This window comes from Sorex fumeus, unplaced genomic scaffold (genome assembly GCF_029834395.1).
Source record: "Sorex fumeus unplaced genomic scaffold, SorFum_2.1 ptg000003l, whole genome shotgun sequence".
Taxonomy (NCBI): domain Eukaryota; kingdom Metazoa; phylum Chordata; class Mammalia; order Eulipotyphla; family Soricidae; genus Sorex; species Sorex fumeus.
This window is the reverse complement of record NW_026606060.1, coordinates 36,514,189-36,534,143: the sequence shown is the minus strand read 5'-3', so window position 1 is coordinate 36,534,143 and position 19,955 is coordinate 36,514,189. Positions and strand designations below refer to the sequence as shown.

Below are 19,955 nucleotides of genomic sequence, written 5' to 3'. Positions count from 1 at the left end.
TGGTTTTATATGCCCTTAACTCCTTCATTTCTCCCACTGCGTAATACCCCTTAGAAAGTTATCTGCCAGCTTTGTTTCTACTTAACGCATTCTCATTCTCTGCTCATTCTTTCTAATTAGACTTTGGACCATATCACTCTCCTGGATGATTCTTTATCAAAGTTTTCAGCCTTCGTCTAGGGAAAACTAATTGTCTCTTTTCTCTCTTCATCTTACTCCTGGATACAGTGAGCCACTTTATCTTTTTTAAAACTTTCCTTTTCTAGGCTTCTATACATATTAACCAGTTGTGTCCCTCTCCCTGGGCAGCTTCTGATTGTGTCAGCTTCCCCTGTCTCATCAGCAAATATTTGGTTTCCACAGCTCCCACCTGCACCCTTCTCTCTGTGTCTACTTACTCTACCCAGCTGTCTGAGAGCTCACTTTGGGCCTGGTCGTCCTGTATGCTGATGGCTATGACTGGATCAAACCTCTCACTGAGTTCTGAATATTAGCTACTTATCTCCTCAGCATCTCCTCTTGTGTAATGAGGACCTCATGATGCTGAAATTTGTTTCGCAGAACCATCAATTCCTGCGAAGTCTGCAAATCCCCAAACCTACTTCCTCTTGGCAAAATCTTTACCACCATCTACTCAACTTTAGGGGGGAGGTAGAGTATAAATAGCAAATACTTTATTCTCCCCTTTTTTGGACCATGTTCAATCCTCTCTCTCTCTCTCTCTCTCTCTCTCTCTCTCTCTCTCTCTCTCTCTAAATGTCCTTACAGGATATTTGGCAGATTCAGTTATTCTGCTTTTTTTTTTAAAATTGAATCACCGTGAGATACAGTTACAAAGTTTTCATGTTTGAGTTTCAAGCATACAATGATAAAATACCCATCCCTCCACCGATGCACATTTTCCACCCCAAGTAACCCCTTTCCCCATTCCAACCCTCTCCCTTCTCCATGGCAGACAGTTTCCCCCATACTCTCTCTCTGCTTTTGGACGTTATGGTTTGCAATACAGATACTGAGAGTTTATAACATTTGGTCCTTTATCTACTTTCAGTACACATCTCCCATCTTGAATGATTCCTCCAAGCATCGTTGTGTTAGTGATCCCTTCTCTATTCTAGTTGCCTTGTCCCCCAGCTCATGAGATAGATAGGCTTTCAACTATAGGGCAGTATTCCTGGCCTGTGTGTCTGTTGTCCTTGGATGTCAGTCTCATGTTATTTTATATTCCACAAATGAGTGCAGTCCTTCTATGTCTGTCCCTCTCTTTCTGACTCATTTCACTTAGCATGATACTCTCCATATCCATCCACTTAAAAGCAAATTTTATGACTTCATCTCTCCTAACAGCTGCATAGTACTCCATTGTTTAGATAAACCAAAGTTTCTTTAACCAGTCGTCTGTTCTTGGGCATAAGGGTTGTTCCCAGATTCTGGCTATTTGGGAACAGTGCTGCACTAAACATACAGGTGCAGATGTCATTTCTACTGTACTTTTTGCATCCTTGGGATATATTCTGCATCCACTTTTAAAAACTAATATTTAAGCTGCCATCATCTCAGACTTCTACTGAACTAGCCTCCTCCTAGTTGATCTTTTTTTCTCTGTTGTTCACACAATATTTTAAAGGTATTTTTAAAAGGTATTTTAATAAGGTTTTTTTTTTGGTTTGGTTATTTTTTGTTGTTGTTTTTGTTTTGTTTTTTGTTTTTTTTTTGCTTTTGGGGTCACACCCTGGGATGCACAGGGGTTACTCCTGACTCATGCACTCAGGAATTACTTCAGTTGGTGCTCAGGGGACCATGTGGGATACTGGGGATCGAACCCGAGTTGGCCACGTGCAAGGCAAATGCTCTACCTACAGTGCTATTGCCCCAGCCCCCAATTAATAAGGTATTTTAATTGTGTATTTACTTATTTCACTCCACTCTAAGGTTGGAGTGAAATTTAGAACATAGAACTCATTCAGAGAGATTCGATCTGTAGAGTAATGCCTAGAAGTAGTATTCAGTAAATACCTGTTAGGGAACAGACTTTTGTTGTAAAACTTTTTCACTATATTTACACTGTGTATGATTATATTAATATAAATTATAGTCCACTCAAATGAAGTCAAATGTATTTTAACTTCATTGAACTGTTGACTTGCTCCAGTGGGCCCAGTAACTTCTCCATTGGAGACTTTGTTGTTACTGTGTCTGGCATATCGAATACTCTCGGTAGCTTGCCGGGCTCTCCGAGAGGGGCGGAGGAATCGAACTCAGGTCGGCCATGTTGGCTGCATGCAGGGCAAATGCCCTACCGCTGTGCTATCACTCCTTTTTCTCTTAACTATTACTCTGTAACTTGTGGTTTACAAATTGTTCCTCCTTTTCTGGTGCTTGGAAATGATCACATAAACTAAGTGTTTCTCATAGTGGCCAAGACTACTTCTTACGGGGTGGGGGGGTGGGGTGAGGGAGACTGTTCCAGGGGGTCAGTAGTAGCCTCAGTGCAAGTAGGAGGTGTTTTCTGTTTGTGCGATTTAAGTTAAATTTGCAGGGGGCCACCGAGTACTTTCCCACCTCCCTCCCGCCGGTTCTGAGGATTACATGAACCATATGCTGAAGTCAACGCTTTAGTTGGCAGGTTTCTTCTTTCATATTGTATTACCCCTAGTAACAATCACTACCATTCATTGTTGCCCTACTTTTTGTTGACTCCATCTTAATGGAACTCTAACATCTTTAAGATAACAACAACAATTTTTGTCATAAATTCTCAAATATGGCTCAAGAGAGCTAGAACAGCAGGAAGGGCACTTGCCTTGGACATGGCCAACTCCAGTTGACTCCCAAGACTGCCGGGAGTAAGCCCGGAGAACAGATGGGTGTGGTTAAAAAATAGATAAACTAAAACGTTCTCTGAACCGCCAGCATAAGCAACTTAGAGTTGCTGGTGGAAATTTTCTCTGGAATCTTGTCTATTCATTTCTCATTGTTAAACAATGAACGTTCTTTCATCTCTTCCTCCACTTTGATACTGATAGCCAAAACTTGAAGTCCAGCGCTTTCAGAGTCTGTTTTATAATCTTGGGCTAAGGAAAACTATTTGTTGTCACCCCTGTTTCTATACTCATCGCAACAAATGTGTATGCGAACAGTTTTAATTGAGATATAGCTAGGTTTGCCAGAATCATTACTATTAGAAGAGGGCTTGCTTGAGAGGGCAAAAGACAGCAAAACCAAAACCAGTGTTCCTCCAGCTCTTTCTTAATCTCTTAACTTCCACATTCTTAACTGTAGGCAGTTAAGAATTCCCACCAAAAGGGAAGAGGTATGAGGACCTACAATGTACCTCTTCCCTTTCGGTAACAGGAATTCCATGGTCTAATGCAAATAGGATTGGCACCCTCCGTCCCTCCCCAGCAAGAGTTGGTCACAGAGAATGAGACAAACACAAAAGGAGACAGACAAACACACATGGACTGTCAGAGCCTTAGGTCTCCCGGGCAGTTATCCTTAGTCTCGTGGACCATTTATTCCATACTGTATCACTCCCCTACTGCCAGGCTCCCAGCAGATAAGCCATTGTTGACAGAGACAATAAGTGTGTTAGACATTAAAAGAAATAAATACGTTAGTAGTCAATAGTACCTGAAGATCAGAGGCTGGGGTGTTTTACACAATTATCAGAAGACACCCTAAAATGTAAAGTCTGGATAGTTTCCATTTCTATATTTGCCATTCCTGCCCCTATATCTGAAAGATCCTGAACAGTCTTAGCCTATGCTAGCCTGGCGCATCTTTACAGCTGGCAGTTATTACTTATTTATTCTATTTTCTGCTCTTATTCTTTCCTGGGTGCACTAAACTATCTTACGTAGGGGTAAATCCCATCCTGAATGGGATTTTTGTTGTTGTTGTTGTTGTTAGGGGGGACAAACTCCCACGTTTTATTAGTCCTTGAGTAGCAGCAGTACCTGTTTCTACCATTGGAAATTAGTCCTAAAAGTAAAACTTGAAAGAAAAATCATCCTGTCTCTTAGGTCTTGTGACGTGTGGATCTTTTATTAATTTAAGTATAGTAGACATTTGTCCCTTTTTTTTTTAAATTGAATCACCGTGAGGTAGAGCATTACAAAGCTATTCATGATTGGGTTTCAGTCATACTATGTTTCAACACCCATCCCTCCGCCAGTGTCATTTCCCAGCAACAGTGTCCCCAGTTTCCCTCCCCCCCCCCCCCCACACACACACACATGTGGCAAACACCTCTCTTTAGTAGACGTTTTTATTAAGGAATTTTCTAGAGCTTTTAGGTTAGCTTTTTGTATTCAGAAATTTCATTGTTTAAAGCTGTCCAGATTGTAGAAAGTATGACAAATAATTATATCTTTATGTACTTCCCCAGTTTTGGAGGGAGAACATTGTTAAAGGTCAGGGAAATGTTTCATTCCAGGATAATGCCATCAAACTGTTACTGTGGTCTTTAGCAGTCTGCAGAATTGGTGATAAAAGATAGTGTGATCTAAAAAAAGAGTACTTTGAAAAGTGAAAATTCTTAATCCAGTCTTGAGTTATCTAAAATATTCTTTCAAACATTGCACATTAGCCAGTTGGTTTAAATTCTGTATGTTTAGTATAGGATTTGAAAAATAAAACAAAAATCCCCCAATATTTGAAGTTATTCATTGGAATCTAAGAGGTAGTAAATGATTTGAGTAAAATGTTTTGATTTTAATTAGTAAAGCTATTTAACAAAAAAAAAAAATTTTTTTTTTCTTACCAGGTTTGAGTGGAAACCCTGCAGATATAGAAAGAAGACAAGCAGTGTTTGGAAAGAATTTTATACCTCCTAAAAAGCCAAAAACCTTTCTTCAGTTAGTATGGGAAGCATTACAAGATGTCACTTTAATCATATTAGAAATTGCAGCCATAGTATCTTTGGGCCTTTCTTTTTATCAACCTCCAGAAGGAGATAATGCACGTAAGTAAATTGGAAAAGGGGGACAGTTCTGTGTAATGTTAAGTTCCGCTTATTCCCTTATTTAATAATACCAGCAACCTCAAATTTTATGAACTATTTTCTACATACTAGACACTATGCCTCTGATGCTTTAATCGTTCTTTAAACGTATTACTACAAATCTCACGGTAACACTATGAGATAATGTCACCTCCATTTTACAGCAAAACATAGGTTCAGTAATTGCATATATATACATAACGTGTCAGGCAAGGAGCTAGGCCATATGATTTGTCTGTGCCATCATGTTTTTTTTAAATTCTTTACACACTATTGTGAAGTAACTGCAATTTGTAATTTTGGGAACCATATTTAAGAAAGCACTTATGAAAGCAAAGGTCTTTCTTTTTACCCCTAATCCATTATTTATGGAGTTCTGATGTTTTTATATACATAATTTGCCATTATAGAAATGTTTATAATATGAAGTGTCCTTACAAATGGAAAGACACATTAAAGAATGGTAGCTATGCTTTCACTTATAGCTGCAAATGGATTATTCCCCCCCCCCCGGCCCCCCAATGGTTGTATGAAGTTCATTTCTCTTTAAAAATTTTTTTCTAATAGTACATTTATAGTAGTACAGTCTATAAGTACTAGAAGATTTAGATTGGGTTTTGATCACTGTGTTTAAGGAGCTGTAGAATGAACCTATTGTAAAAAATATTTTTGTTAATGAAAGCTTTGTTTTTATGCTTTCCTAGTGCTAGAGAGTTTAATAAATATTTGATAACTATAGAAATTGTACCAGGTAATCATTTTAAATAATTCCTTCAGGGACCAGGGAAAAGAAATTTTTCATATAGTTGAAACTCTGGCTTCTATCCTTGGTGACACTTTTAAAAAAAGTCATTGCTTCATCAGTATGCCCAGACCCAGTGGGAACTTTTGTGTTTTTGTAGTAAATCAGTCACAAAAATGATCCATTTTATCTGCAATCACTGTAAATCAGGGGTTCTCAGTAGCTGCACAGTAATATTCTTGTCACTCATTTCTTACCATTCTCCCAGATTTAGGCAACCAGAGTGTTTCCAGACATTCCCAGAGTGTACAGAATAGATGGTATTTAAACATTATGGATGTATTTAATAAAGGATTTTGGCAGTGTTTGTGTTATTATTAAACCAAGTTGCATTTAAGATTCAAAAGGCGTATGTTATTAGTACATACTACTGTAGAAATATTAGGGGAAAGAATTCAAAGTAAATAATATTCATTGAAAGTTGTATATCTTAGAGATTAGTACTATTTTGATCAGTGTTCTGTAAACTTTAAAAAATGTGTATCTATGGGCTAGAGAGATGGTTGGTACAAGGGATGAGACACTTGTCTTGCACGCAGCCAACCCTATTCCATCTCAGGCACCACCAGGAGTCACCCCTGAGGACAGCCAGGTGTGGCCAGATAACAAGGCAAAAGAAAATGGTGTGTGTGCGTGCGCGCGTGGGTGGACACAGGGTTTGTAAATGTATGTATGTGTGTTGATCTGAAAAAGAACCTTATGTCACATATAGCAATATAAAGCTTAATCATTTTCAACTTCTGTCTACACAACTGTCATAGAATATGGAGAGCAAGTATTCTAGAATTGAGTTAGTAGTTATTTAAAAAGCTTGATTTTTTTTTTTAACATTTCCTAGGACTATAAGAGAACTTAAAACTATTTTCAATGGAGTGGATACTTAGAATGTCCAGATAGTTTTTTTTTGCAGTTCAAATTACTTCGTTTGTAAGTTGTATTGATAGACCCTTTCTGATCACACCAGTTTTGTTCAGGGCTTTCTCCTGGCTGGAGAACCTGGGCCACATGTACTTCATGAACCTTACCGACTGTACTATCCTTCTGGCCCCCTTTCCCCAAATTCATTAAAGAGATCCTAGTACTGGCCGAGACCTCCAAGCCTACTCGAATTGGAGTCGAGCATCTTCCACCCAGATCCTCCAAATTCCAGTAGGCGGGGGTCACACCCACCACCTGGCCCCCTGGCGCCGTGTAATCCCATCAGCGGCCAAGACTCAGAGACTCTAAAATCTAGATCCCAGTTCGCGGCCGCGCGACTTCTTATCAGAACTTTTTTTTTTATGACATCTTATTGTCTCATTCCTATTTTGTACAAACTTGCAGGCTATCGAATGTAGCCTGCCCACAGGGCAGAGTCTGGCAAACTCCCCGTGGCGTACCAAATATGCCAAATACCAGTAACAATGATGGGTCTCATTCTCCTAAATAGCCTTGAATATAATCTCAGGGCTAGGATGAAAGAGACGTTACTGGGGCCTGCTCGAGGCAATCGACGAATAACAGGATGATGAAAAAATGAAATGAAATGAAGTACTGGATACAACTGAATATAATATAGACTTGGAGGAATATCGATGTTCAATGTGATGTAACAGCAATACATCACAATGTAGTGTTTTCCTGAAGCACTGATATTGAAAGCATTGTTCCTCAGTGAGATGTTAGTATTACATTTTTGAACATACCATAATTTGTATTCCATGTATTTTTTTCAGAATATATTTTATTTTAATGCTTAAAAGTAGTATTTTTCTTTACAGTCAGAAAAATTTATAGTTTTATAACTAGAAAAAACTGGTTATTGCTAAATCTATATCCTGATATTAGATCAGAGACATAGTATAGGGGTTAAGGCACTTGTGTTGCATGAAACCAATCCCAGTTGGATCCCTGAGACCCCTTATATGGTTCCAACACCAACCCCCACAGCAGTTCCAGAAATGATCCATGAACACAGAGCCTGGAGTAAGCCCTGAGCACTGCTAATTATGGGCCAGAAACAAACCAAAAATAACAAGGATCAAACCCCACATATAAGCCAAATGCTCATAATATTTGATGTGTCGCAGACCTTTTATTTGGAGTTTGCATTTTTCCGACCCACAAATCCTCTGAAAATCTGGGTTACATTTTAGAAGTGTTTTGCTACTGTTTACTTCAAAATCACCCTATTTGTATATTATGTATTAGGGCTATGTATGAAATGAAATGCACCATATTTATTTCAAATTGTCTTTGAAATAATTATTTTCAGTTATAAATTACACATGAGATTTAAAACTGAAAATTCAGGTTGGGGTTGTAGTTCAGGAAGAGTGTTTGCCTTATATGTGTAAAACCTAGATTTGATTCTAATACTGCAAAAAAAAGAAAAAATCCTGAAAAGTCTACAAGTATCTTAGTTCCTTCTTCTGTCACATTATTTAAACTTTGTCAGCTATTGACCCTATCAGGAGGAATTCTGAGTACTCTTTATCTCAAATGATGTATTTATGCATTTGGTACTTATAGTCTGTGTATTTTTAACTATATTCAACAATATAAAGGATTAATAAAATGAAATTATTTAAAGTTTTATTAACGCTAACAACGATAAAGATTCAATAGCATTACAGTATTTTATTATTTTAATTTCATCTGGATCTGACGTATTTCAGACATTTATATTCACATCTCATAGCTGAAAAAAATTACATTATATAAATTTAAGTGGAAAAACATACTTAGTAAATAATCAGGCATATTTTCACTCTAGCAGTTATTTGAAAGTTTATGTTCAAATATCACTGGTAAATTCCATTTTCTGATCAGTAAGTTGTCCTTGCACAATTACAACGTTTGCGTTTTTGTATTTTTAACAAATGAGGTCAAAACGCACTGAAACCTTTATATGTGTCAGTTGAGGGTATAGATGGTCCACGTGAAATTTTAACTTTCATCTGTTCTTAAGGCAGATTTGCTTGATTCAGAGAACACATCGTGTCTCTCACTTCTTAGGTAGAAGGGACGCTAAAGAGAAGCTTTCCTTATATGGTCTGCTATTTAGCATTTGCTTGCTATAAATTTACTTAGCCAGTTCCTGTGGTAACACTGATGTGTGATGATTTTTTCATTAATCGAATTAAAATAGAAATTTTAGTATTTAGATGACACTCTCAGTGGATCATCTTGCTATTATCTTTGGAAAGTTGCCTTATACCCAATGGTTGCATCCTATTCACATTCCTCGGGATATTTGTGTGTGTGTGTGATTTTTGTTCACAATTTTTTTTCTTTTGTTTTTTTGCATTACATTATCTTCAATTTTATCCCATTTGATCTCACTCCTAGTTGCTGTTTTCTCCTCAGTTGTCCCATGCACGTCTGACAGATTAATTTTTTTCATTGCCCTTAAAACATGAACTACTCTTCCCACTCATCCTCACTTCAATCATTTCTAGTGTACTTTATTTATTCGGTGATTTCTTTTAGATAATCCTTCTCCATTTTGCTTGCCTTAAGAACACCCTTGGCTCTCAGAGATTTCTACTCAGGTCTCTGAGAAATAATTTGTACATTGGTTTGCAGACGACCATCCTCCTTAATGTGAAAATAAAAATAGCCAGTGTTGACCACTTTTACCTCAACCAACATGGAAACACAGCTACAGTATTAACTTAAAAATAAAGTATTCTAAGAAAACCAAAGATGCTCCGTTGAGAGTGCTAGTTCCCAATCCAAATATATAAATAAGTTGAAAGTAAGCTTTCAAGAAATAGTACTTACCTCTACTACAGGTATATTCTTTCTCTCATTTGTTACTACATTTTAACCGTAAACCACTGAATTGATTTTAGACTCACATGAATTACAAACCAAAGTCCAGAAAGCATTGTTCATTCTCTGTTCATCTTATTATAGTTTGGAATTGGAGGGAGAGGGGAGCGCTCTCTTTTTCTTAACTTTTAATTGGGGAGTATAAAACCTTTATACTGACTTTAACCTGTTCATCAAATGTGCTTCCCTTAGACCAATATAACCAGTTATTTCCCTTTTATAATTTGCCACCTAACTCAGATGTCACAGATACACTCAGCGGAAGGGCATCTGTTCACCCAAATACAGTTAACCCTCTTTCTTCACTTGAGAGTACATCATCATGTTTTTTTTTCTTCATGGTATTTTACAATATATAAAATTAATTATTGGTCTTCTGGTCTGTATTTGTATTCTTCATGTTCCTTCCTAATCTGTATGTCTGATCATAGAGCTTCTAAAATGGTATCTGTCACCTATAGTGAGGTGCTCAAATAATTGAGTGAGTAGCACTTTGCATAACTTTCATGTTATGAAAGCTAAGCACTGATCCTGCTTCAGTGAAACTGATAGAATAAGTGAGTATGACTTCTGGGTAGCATGTGTTTCACTTTTTCATGCAGATCTTGCCTATAGTATGTGATCATTCAAGTAACTAATGTTTGAACGTGGTGGTGGTGCTTTTAACCATTGAGGATGTTTCAGTACCTACTTTACAGTTGATCTCTCACTCCAGAGTACGTGGTGGTATCCTAATTTGACAAAAAAAAAAAAAACTGAGTCTCAAATGTTACTTACCCATCCAGTTAAAATTTAATCTTCCCCAGTATCCTTAATCTTACTAGTATTCTCTTCTGCCTCCTTATTCTGGGGCTGCACATATCCAGAGACAGGAGTGTCGGGGAATGTGAAATTGATACAGTAAGCTGATTTTGTGTGTGTGTGTGTTTAAGAAGGTATACGAAGCTATAAGAAAAATCCCACGGTATATAGTTATCATAATTATTGCCTGTCTATTGCAGTCATTTTAGAATCTTCAAAGTATTTTTTTCTCTTCCAATAGTTTGTGGAGAAGTTTCTGTGGGAGAGGAAGAAGGAGAAGGTGAAACTGGTTGGATTGAAGGAGCTGCAATCCTCTTGTCAGTGGTGTGTGTTGTGTTAGTAACAGCTTTCAATGACTGGAGTAAGGAAAAACAGTTTAGAGGTTTGCAGAGTCGGATTGAACAAGAACAGAAGTTCACAGTCATCAGGGGTGGCCAAGTCATTCAGATACCTGTGGCTGACATTACTGTTGGAGATATTGCTCAAGTGAAATATGGTCAGTAACAAAGAATAGTACGTTTTTACTCTTGATATGTTAGGATTTTGATTTTGTTTACATTTCAGCCTTCCATTGCTTTCTGTTTTAGGTGATCTTCTTCCAGCGGATGGCATACTTATTCAAGGCAATGATCTTAAAATTGATGAGAGTTCATTGACTGGTGAATCTGATCATGTTAAGAAGTCTCTAGATAAAGATCCCTTACTTCTATCAGGTAAGGATTTTTTATAGAATTTAGAATTTTCTTCTCCACAGCTGTATGTGCCACTGCTAGAAAACGTAGCTTCTCGAAAAGCCAAAGATGTCAAGAATAATTTGTATAAGTTGGCTTTTACCCTAGTAATCCTTAAAGGCTGTGTGTGTGTGTGTGTGTGTGTGTGTGTGTGTGTGTGTGTAGATTGGGCTCTGACATCAGGGTCTTTGAATCTAGAGTTATTTTTTAAAAATGAGGAACCTGACTTCAGAAAAAAATTAAGAGACATAGGAGTCCATGTTTGTGTATATAATGATAAAACTAAAATATAAGACTAATGATGTCTGTCATTTTATTAGTCTGTCATTTTATTTGTTTTAATCACATGTATTCTTAAAGCCTCTGGATTAAAGAATGTATTTTTTTAATTTTTACTGAATCACTGAATTATAGCTTTGCAAAGTTATTCACGATTATATTTGAAGCATACAATATTTCAGCACCAATCCTTTCAACATTGTTCACTTTCCTCACCCCCCAACCCCCCTCCCCCAACCTGCCTGTGTAGCAGGAGCTTTTTCCCTCCACCATTGACTTAACCCCACCCTACTGGCAAGAATCTTACTGAAGACCAGGTTTTAGTTGCCTTTGGATATGTGTTGTTCTCCTCCTATGTTCTATATATCCCACATATGAGAGATCATTCTGAGTCTGTCCCCTCCCTCTAATTTCACTCAGTATGATGCTTTCCAGATCCATCCATGTAACAGAAAATTTCATGATTTCATCTTTGTTTACAGCTGAGTAGTATTCCATTGTGCATATGGTGGTGGTGGTGGTTTTTGATGTGTACCAGTCTCGGTGGTGTGAAGTGATATCTCACTGATGTTTCAGTTTGTATTTCCCTGATGATTAGTGATTTAGAGCAGTCTTTTTTTTTTCACGTACCTTTTAGCCATTTGTACTAAGAAAATTATTTAAAACAAAGTAAATTCTCTATAATGATTAAAGTATTTTTTTCCTTAAGAACTGATTTTTAAAACAAACTTTTAAACTTTACCTACTTCACTTCCCTCATTTAACTACTGAGGAATGGTTTATCTAAGATTATATGACTAACCGACAGCTTGTGTAGGAGTGACATCTTCTAGATAGAACTCAATTTGCAAGTGGTTAAGATACAAAAAATTCTGGCTTTTTCCACTCTGGAGAAGCCTGTGTTCTCTCCTGAACACATATTCCCCTCTCTCTGCCCTCACACTTCTCTAAGTAAATTTCTTTTAATAAAAGCTATTTGCTTTACTTAAAAAATATATGTGGAAGAAATTCAGACATTCTGAGAATGGAGAAGGAAAGGATGTGTATTGGTGAAGATGCTGTTTGCAGAGTGGAAAGTGGGTGTTGGCTTGGGAAGCTCTTGTAATAGCCTGGCTGATAACTTGACCTAAGGTTGATTGGAAGCGAAATGGAAGTGATAATGGGGGGAATTACAAAATGACTCCTAAAGTACTTACTCAAAGAATGCTAGCGTACAACAACTAGACTCCAAAAGCATTCCAGTTTTAGAATTTTTTTGAGAAGAAGGTACGAAGTTTCTGGCACAGTGCTCAGGGGCCCAGGTAGTGTTGAAGATTGAGTCCAGCATATTTTCCTGTACATTGACCATCTCTTGCTCAGTTCTATAACTTTTAATTCTCTGTTTCCACTTTTATTTTTCTGATATTTTTATTGATCTTATCGTAAGACATTGTTTCTAGTATGTTAGATTGAATTATGCTAGGGTTTGAAGAAAGCAAAATGTTGCCTGTGAGTCTTCTGGGAAATTAGCAGGTATCAGTAGAAGGCTGGCATTTTATGCCTTGTAAGGAGATTACCTGCTAATCTGTTTAATAACTTACAAGCTGTACTTTTTTGGTTCTTCTCTGAGAACTGTGCATTTCATTGGTTGAGCATGATTTAACGGAAACCAAAGTGAAGACTGACAAGGCTCAGTTAAGTTGGAATCAGTTTTAGAACACATACCTTTTACTGTTTTCTTTGTTAACATTTGCAAATACATTGTGCCAGAGTGATAGTAGAGGGGTTCAAGTGCTTGTCTTTGCTTGAGGGAACCCCAGTTAGAATTTCCAGCACCAGTTAGTATTTGCCCAGGTGTGGTCAAATACCAAAACCAGAGTGAAAGACTTTGCAATTATGTGCTACACAGTTTATTGTAAAGTGTTCTGCCACTAAAAATCAAAGTGATTACATATGTATTCTAAATTGGATGAAAGTTCCAGTTGTAGTAGGCATATATTTCCCTCTAAAAGACTTAGGATTTATATTCCTTTAGTACTTAGACAACTAGGAACATTAATTCTCTTTGTTTCCTAAATTGGAATGCTTATAATTTATTCTAATAGAAAAATACATTGGATTTTTAATTATAGTGCATTTAAATAAAATGCGTATGTAGTTTATTTCTTGCAGTATTTCTAAAAAAATAAATCAGTGTTGACCAAATACTATCAAGAGATCAAACTTACCTAATCATTATACATTACCATCATAAACTAACTAAATGTTAAGAGTTTGAGTTTGGCCACTGTATTTTGTCTTTTGTGGGGAGTTGTTTGGTGGAGAGAAACACACCTCAGTGCCCAGGGTTACTTTGGTACCAGGAATTAAACCCTGGGCTCTGATACTTTAAACTGTCTTCCTGGTCCCTCCTTTTGCCCTTTTTTTTTTTTTTGCCATCTGTACTCTATGTACATATATCTTATTTACAAGTGCACATTTAGCTTATTCACAAGGTGCTTAGCTTTTCAAGCTGAAAAGCTTGACTGAAATTTGTCCCCTTTTTTTGTTTTAATAGAAAGTCAGGTTCCTTACACACTAAATACACCAAGTTGGTATGAGAACTCAATGCTTTCCCATGTTTAAGAGAACTCAGTAAATTTCCCATGTTTAAGAAGAGACTGAAATAACTTTGTGGAGTCCCTTATCACAATATGGGTGGGAAAGTTTTTTTTTGCATTTATTTCTCTATTCCAAAAACGTTTTAAAAAACATGAAATGCATTTATTTTTAAATTTATTCTCATGTGATGCCATTGCTCACTGCTGTTCTTGACTTCTTAAATTTAGATTCTTAAAAGCAGTTATTCAGTTAGATTAACAGTGGGGAAATGTTCCAGAAGGAGTGCTGTTAACTTTGCCTGAGCACATTAACTACCAAATATGATTGCCAGTGGTAAGGAGCATTAAAAAATTAAAATTTGACAAAAGCCAAAAATGTTCAAAGGAACCAATTGTCTTTTGCACAAAGTTCTTACTCAGTATTATTACAGTTCCACTATCCTGAATTACATTTCTTATTTTCCTGCCATGTTCTCTGGCAAAGAAGCTAGTGATTAATGAACTATTCAAAATACAGATTTCCCCCTCCACCCCAGCTTTTTGCATCACACCCACCAGTGATCAAGGGTTTGTTCTGGTGGTACTCGGGGGACCTTATGGGATGCCAGGGATTGAGCTCAGGTCAGCCACATACAAGGCAAACGCCTTACCCACTGAACTATCACTCCGGCCCCCAAAGTACAGATGTTTAAGCAAGAAAAACAAGGGCAAAAACAGTGTTAAAAATTGAAGATGCTGGGTGGCTGAGTGATGGTACAGCGGGTAGGGAGTTTGCCTTGCATGCGTCTGGCCCGGGTTTGAGTCCCAGCATCCCATATGGTTCCCGAGCACTACCAGGAGTAATTCCTGAGTGCAAATCCAGGAGTAACTCCTATGCATTGCCAGGTGTAACCCAAAAAGTGCAAAAAAACAATTGAAGATGCTACAATAACACTACTAGATTTTGAAAATTGATCATAGAAGAAAAAATGCATTAGAATTTTTAAAACAAGTTTTCTGTTGTAGGTACTCATGTGATGGAAGGCTCTGGAAGAATGGTTGTTACTGCTGTAGGTGTAAATTCTCAAACTGGAATTATCTTTACCTTACTGGGAGCTGGAGGTGAAGAAGAGGAAAAGAAAGATGAGAAGAAAAAGGAAAAGAAAAGTAAGAATATGAATGTGCTATTTGAATAATTGCAGTTTGAAAATAATACACCTAGATTTATCATAACAGAATTCACCTTCTCCTTGAACTTCAATTGATTTTATTCTGCATATTGCCTAGCTTTAGAATCTTTCTGCTTGCTTATTTTTCCTCCTAATTCAGTAGTAGCTTTCTTTATCAGCCATAGCACATTTTAGTCTCATTGATCTTTTAATTCTGTTCCATTTTATACTGTTCACATTTCCCATCCTGTTTTTACATGGTAGTTTTTACCATTAAGTCTAAAGTTTCACTTTCAACACTGTCTTGTTATATACAGCAATAAGTAGGCATTGGGATGTATTTGGTTTTGATTTATTGTATCTACTGCCATATTAATTTCGTTATGTGTTAATCCCTCTGTGTGATTTATCATCAGCAAATGTGATAATGATAGTTAATCCACAAAGATGTGAAACTTTTACATACAGGGAAACAATGCAGAATCACTCCTTGCTGTGAAAGTGGGTTACATCATTTTTCAGACCTTCCTCATTCCAGAGAGTGTGCAGTGAATAAGGTACTTGCCTTGCACTTGCCCAGCCCAGATTCACTCGCACACCAAATATGATCCCCTGAGCACTGCCAGGCCTGATCCCTGAGAAGAGCCTGGAGTAAGCCCTGAACATTGCTGGGTCTGACTCCAAATAAATAAGTAAAAACCTTCCTCACTCTGTGCCTACACTGCTGCTATTCTACCCTTTTTTCAACTCAGATCTATCCATAGTTTCTTTCCTTTCAGTTTTAATTAGGGTAATTTCTCTCTCACAAGTATTTTGAAATCATCTAAGGTAAGTGCCGTGGTACAGTACCGGTTGGCTGTAACTGCAGCAGTGTTTTTAACATTTAGATTTTCTTTCCCCCCTTTGGATCTTCATATTTTAACTCAGAAATTTTTGTTTTAAAAAAAATAGAAACGTTCTTATTGCAAGTGGGGATAGCATGACTGGTACAGTCCCTCTAGGTCTTCCCTCTCTCTCCCGCCTCACAGTAGCCCTCATCTCTGCTCCTTAGGTCCCATCCTTTCCTCCCTCGCTCCCTCTCCTCTGCTTAGGAATCACTCATGGTAGGGCTTGGGGAACCATATTAAGTACTGGGGATGGAACCTGGCGGGGGAGCATGCGGGCAAGTGCCTTACCTGCTGCTTTTTCTCCCGTGCCCCGCCTTGGGTTTCTTAAGACTGGAAGAGAATTTGAAAACCAAAACAAAAGTAATGATCCAGTTTATTGTTTCATACACATCATGTTATTAACCTTACAACATAGTAAAGATTATTATTACTCTTCCTACTGGTGAGTAAACTGAGGCTTACATAGGTTACATAAGTTGCTCCAGGTCAAAATCTAGTAAAAGGCATGCTAAGTCTGTGCTCCTAACCGTACACTGTGCTGCATCTAAATTTACAGTTTTCAAGTCAGTGGACACTATAAAAAAAATCTTTATTTTTGTCTTTTCCATTAAGTACCTTTTTCCTCAAGATTGTATATCTTTTTTTTTTTTGAATCGTATCAGGAGTATTCCCAGAATGAATATCTACTACATCGTTAACTGGTTTTGCTTCTTGTTTGTTTTTGTAGAGCAGTACACCATTTTTCCATCTGTGGATTTCCAGCCCTTCTCCCATTCCCTTGGCTGCTTTGGCAGTAACTCCAAAGCAGAGTAATCTGTCTCAGTTGCCTTAGTGTGGAATGTGGCTGCCTGTTCTCTCCATACTCAATGAAAGTAGCTAGGTATTCTCTTACTATCTCCTCATCGGTCTCAAGTGTTTGTTCCTTCTCGACCAGTTTTGTTCCGTGCTTCCAGTCTGAATGAAGATAATTTTCCTTGATAGAAGAGTTGGAAGAAAAATGGGACAAATGGTTCTGCTTCCTCTTCATCATTTAAAATATTGTACTGTCTTCTCCAAACAATACATCCATTCTCTCCTTGATTACTTGATTGCTTAAAACATTCTTGACTTCCTTTTCTCCAAGTGTAAGCATGTGGGGGAATTACTTTAAATGTTAGTTTTCTTACTGGTTTATGCTAATGGTACTGACTAAAATCTCTTATCTTTAATACATAGCAGTTTCTGTTTCTATCAGGGTTCACCTATGTTCTTTTTTTTTTTTTGGTGACATTCCTTTACCCTTTTCTATTTTCTTAGGATTCTATATATTTGATAATTCCTTGTATCATATATGACTTTATTACAACATATAAAAGAGTAAAGGTCTATGAAGAAAGTAAATCGGTATTGAGGCCCTAAGTTATTTTGAAATATTCTACCATGGGTCAAGATTTTGGAAGTGATAAGCCAATTTTTGTCTAATCTATACAGACACATCATTATGTAACAACTCTCTTATAGAAATGTGAACTACCTTTGCATAATTTAGCATGACTATTCATTTCTTTTGGAAAGCTTTAATTCCCATTTTGTTCCTACAGATAAGAAACAAGATGGAGCTATCGAGAATCGCAACAAAGGTAATTCAAGAAGACAAGTACAGATAACTTGTTTTTATTGTATCTAGAGATATATTTATTCTGTACTATATTCATCCAAAAGTTGGATGCATGTAGCATGGAAAATCAACGTTAGGTTAACCTTTCTTCCTGCCAGTCAGTGCCTTAGTTGTGATACCTCTATAGTACTGGTAAGCTTTTACTTATAATTTGTGATAGTAAACTTAGAACTAACTCAGGTATAGGCCAACTTATCTTGCGATTGGTTTCCATATAATTGCTAGCAGAGATGCATAAGAAGACATATCTATTTTTCTCTTATCTACTTAAGTCTGTAAGCATATAATCATTTCACTATACATGTGATGATTCATATGATCTACTTTATGGTTGTAAATTTCTAGGAGATATTTATGGTATTTGGAATAAGTATCTAAGCTGACAATGCTCAGTAGGAGAGATTATTAAATATTTAGGTCTTAGCTTAAGGGATTGTTTATTTCTTCTTATGCTTAATTCCCATTTCCTAGCACAAGTATTCCCATGTCTCACACAAAATTTCTCAACTGTATTTTCAGTTGTCTTATTTTCTCCGCATATTCACACACATGTGCATACATGAAGCTGAATATTTAAATATTTACTAATTTTTATATATATATGCTTTTAAAATATAGTAGTGAAGCTTGTATTTGCACTTAAATGTAGCAAAAGCCCAGGATGGTGCGGCCATGGAAATGCAACCTTTGAAGAGTGAAGAAGGTGGAGATGGTGATGAAAAAGACAAAAAGAAATCAAATTTGCCAAAAAAGGAAAAGTCTGTTTTACAGGGAAAACTTACAAAACTGGCCGTTCAGATTGGCAAAGCAGGTATGCTGTATAGATGAAAATAAGTTCTATTTTAAAATATGTTAACTTCCTGCATAAAGTTTTTCTTTGACATACTTAGGACTGGAAATTATTGCCTTAACAGTGGAAGGGAAGTAAAAAATATTTGTGATCCACATTGTACTAGGCCTTTTGAGTTTAATAGATCTGCAATTTTGGGATGAGGATCTCAATTTTTATTTAGAGGAACATGTTCTCTGTATCTAACTAATGGCCAAGTTAGGTTTAATACTTACGTCTGTTCAGTTCAAAGTTGTCATCTTGGAATTTCTGGAAAAGTAGAAAAAGATAACTAGCAAGTAAGATTGCTAGGTATTTATAGGTTACCTCACTGTATTTTGATAAGAAATTTTGCCATGCATTTCTCTCATCTTTTACTAACTGAAAATATTTAGTGCATTTTTTTAAAATGTTACATTTAAACAGGCTAGTAAGAGCCTCATTCTGCTGGCTCGAGATACTACATTGCGATAGTCTGTACAAAAACACACATATTCATTAAGCTGTGATTTAGAGGACAGAGGCAGAGCGTTCAGACTGATCAACATACTCCAGTAGCACCATCTTTGTGAACGAACATTGTGAGGGTAATTCTGCACATTCTATTAAAGTCATTTAGATTCATTTTACTATATTGTATGGCCATGTTAATAGAAGTAAGGGTTTTTTTTTCCTTGTCATCAAGAGGCTTATTATCTAATAGTAGGTACTTGATTTTTGTAATATGTAACTGAAAGGAAATACTCAATTAGTATTAGAGAAAGAGTGGAATTAAGGTAATGATGGTATTTTGTAGAAAATTGGCCGGGTTATTAAGCCCAGATATGTTGGACATGCCTTTTTTTTTTAATTCTCATTTTATGAGACTGAATACTCAACAAAATCTTGGTCTGACCACTTTTTGACCTCCTTCACCTGTTTCTCCCACTTTCCGTCCTCCATCTTTACCTTCCCGTTTTTGTTATGAACTTGATTTTTTTCATTCTGTTTTTAGGAGAGGGCGGTAGTTTCTTTTTCTGTCTGACTTCACTCAGCGTAGTGCTCTTGAGATCCGTCCATGTTGTTGCAAATTGCCAAGTGCTTCTTTCGTAGCTGAATAATATTTTATTGTAGGGCCATATGCTATATTTTCTTTACTCATTTATCTTTCAGGGGGCACTTTGGTTGCTTTTATGTCCTAGCTATTATAAATAATGCTGCAAAAACATGGGACAACTACTATCTTTCTGAGTTGATGTTTTTATTTTCACTGGATAAATACTAGGCCAGAGTGATAGCACAGCAGGTAGGGCTTTTTTGCCTTGCACGCAGCCAATCCAGGTTCGACTCCTCCGCCCCTCTCGGAGAGCCCTGTAAGCTACCGAGAGTATTCTGCCCACACAGCAAAGCTTGGCAAGCCACCCATGACTTATTCAATATGC

At 37.0% G+C, this 19,955-nt stretch overlaps 1 protein-coding gene across 4 annotated transcripts in view; it reads left to right on the top strand.

Annotated features, from left to right (window-relative positions):
* Nucleotides 1–19,955, top strand: part of ATP2B1 (ATPase plasma membrane Ca2+ transporting 1) — a 135,645-nt gene that overhangs the window by 70,662 nt on the left and 45,028 nt on the right. For all 4 annotated transcript variants that reach the window (XM_056117937.1, XM_056117942.1, XM_056117948.1 and 1 more), the window contains 6 exons: nucleotides 4,769–4,966; nucleotides 10,666–10,920; nucleotides 11,012–11,137; nucleotides 15,019–15,159; nucleotides 17,629–17,667; nucleotides 18,355–18,516. In XM_056117937.1, coding sequence (XP_055973912.1) covers nucleotides 4,769–4,966; nucleotides 10,666–10,920; nucleotides 11,012–11,137; nucleotides 15,019–15,159; nucleotides 17,629–17,667; nucleotides 18,355–18,516 — 921 coding nt within the window. The remainder of the gene's footprint in view (nucleotides 1–4,768; nucleotides 4,967–10,665; nucleotides 10,921–11,011; nucleotides 11,138–15,018; nucleotides 15,160–17,628; nucleotides 17,668–18,354; nucleotides 18,517–19,955) is intronic.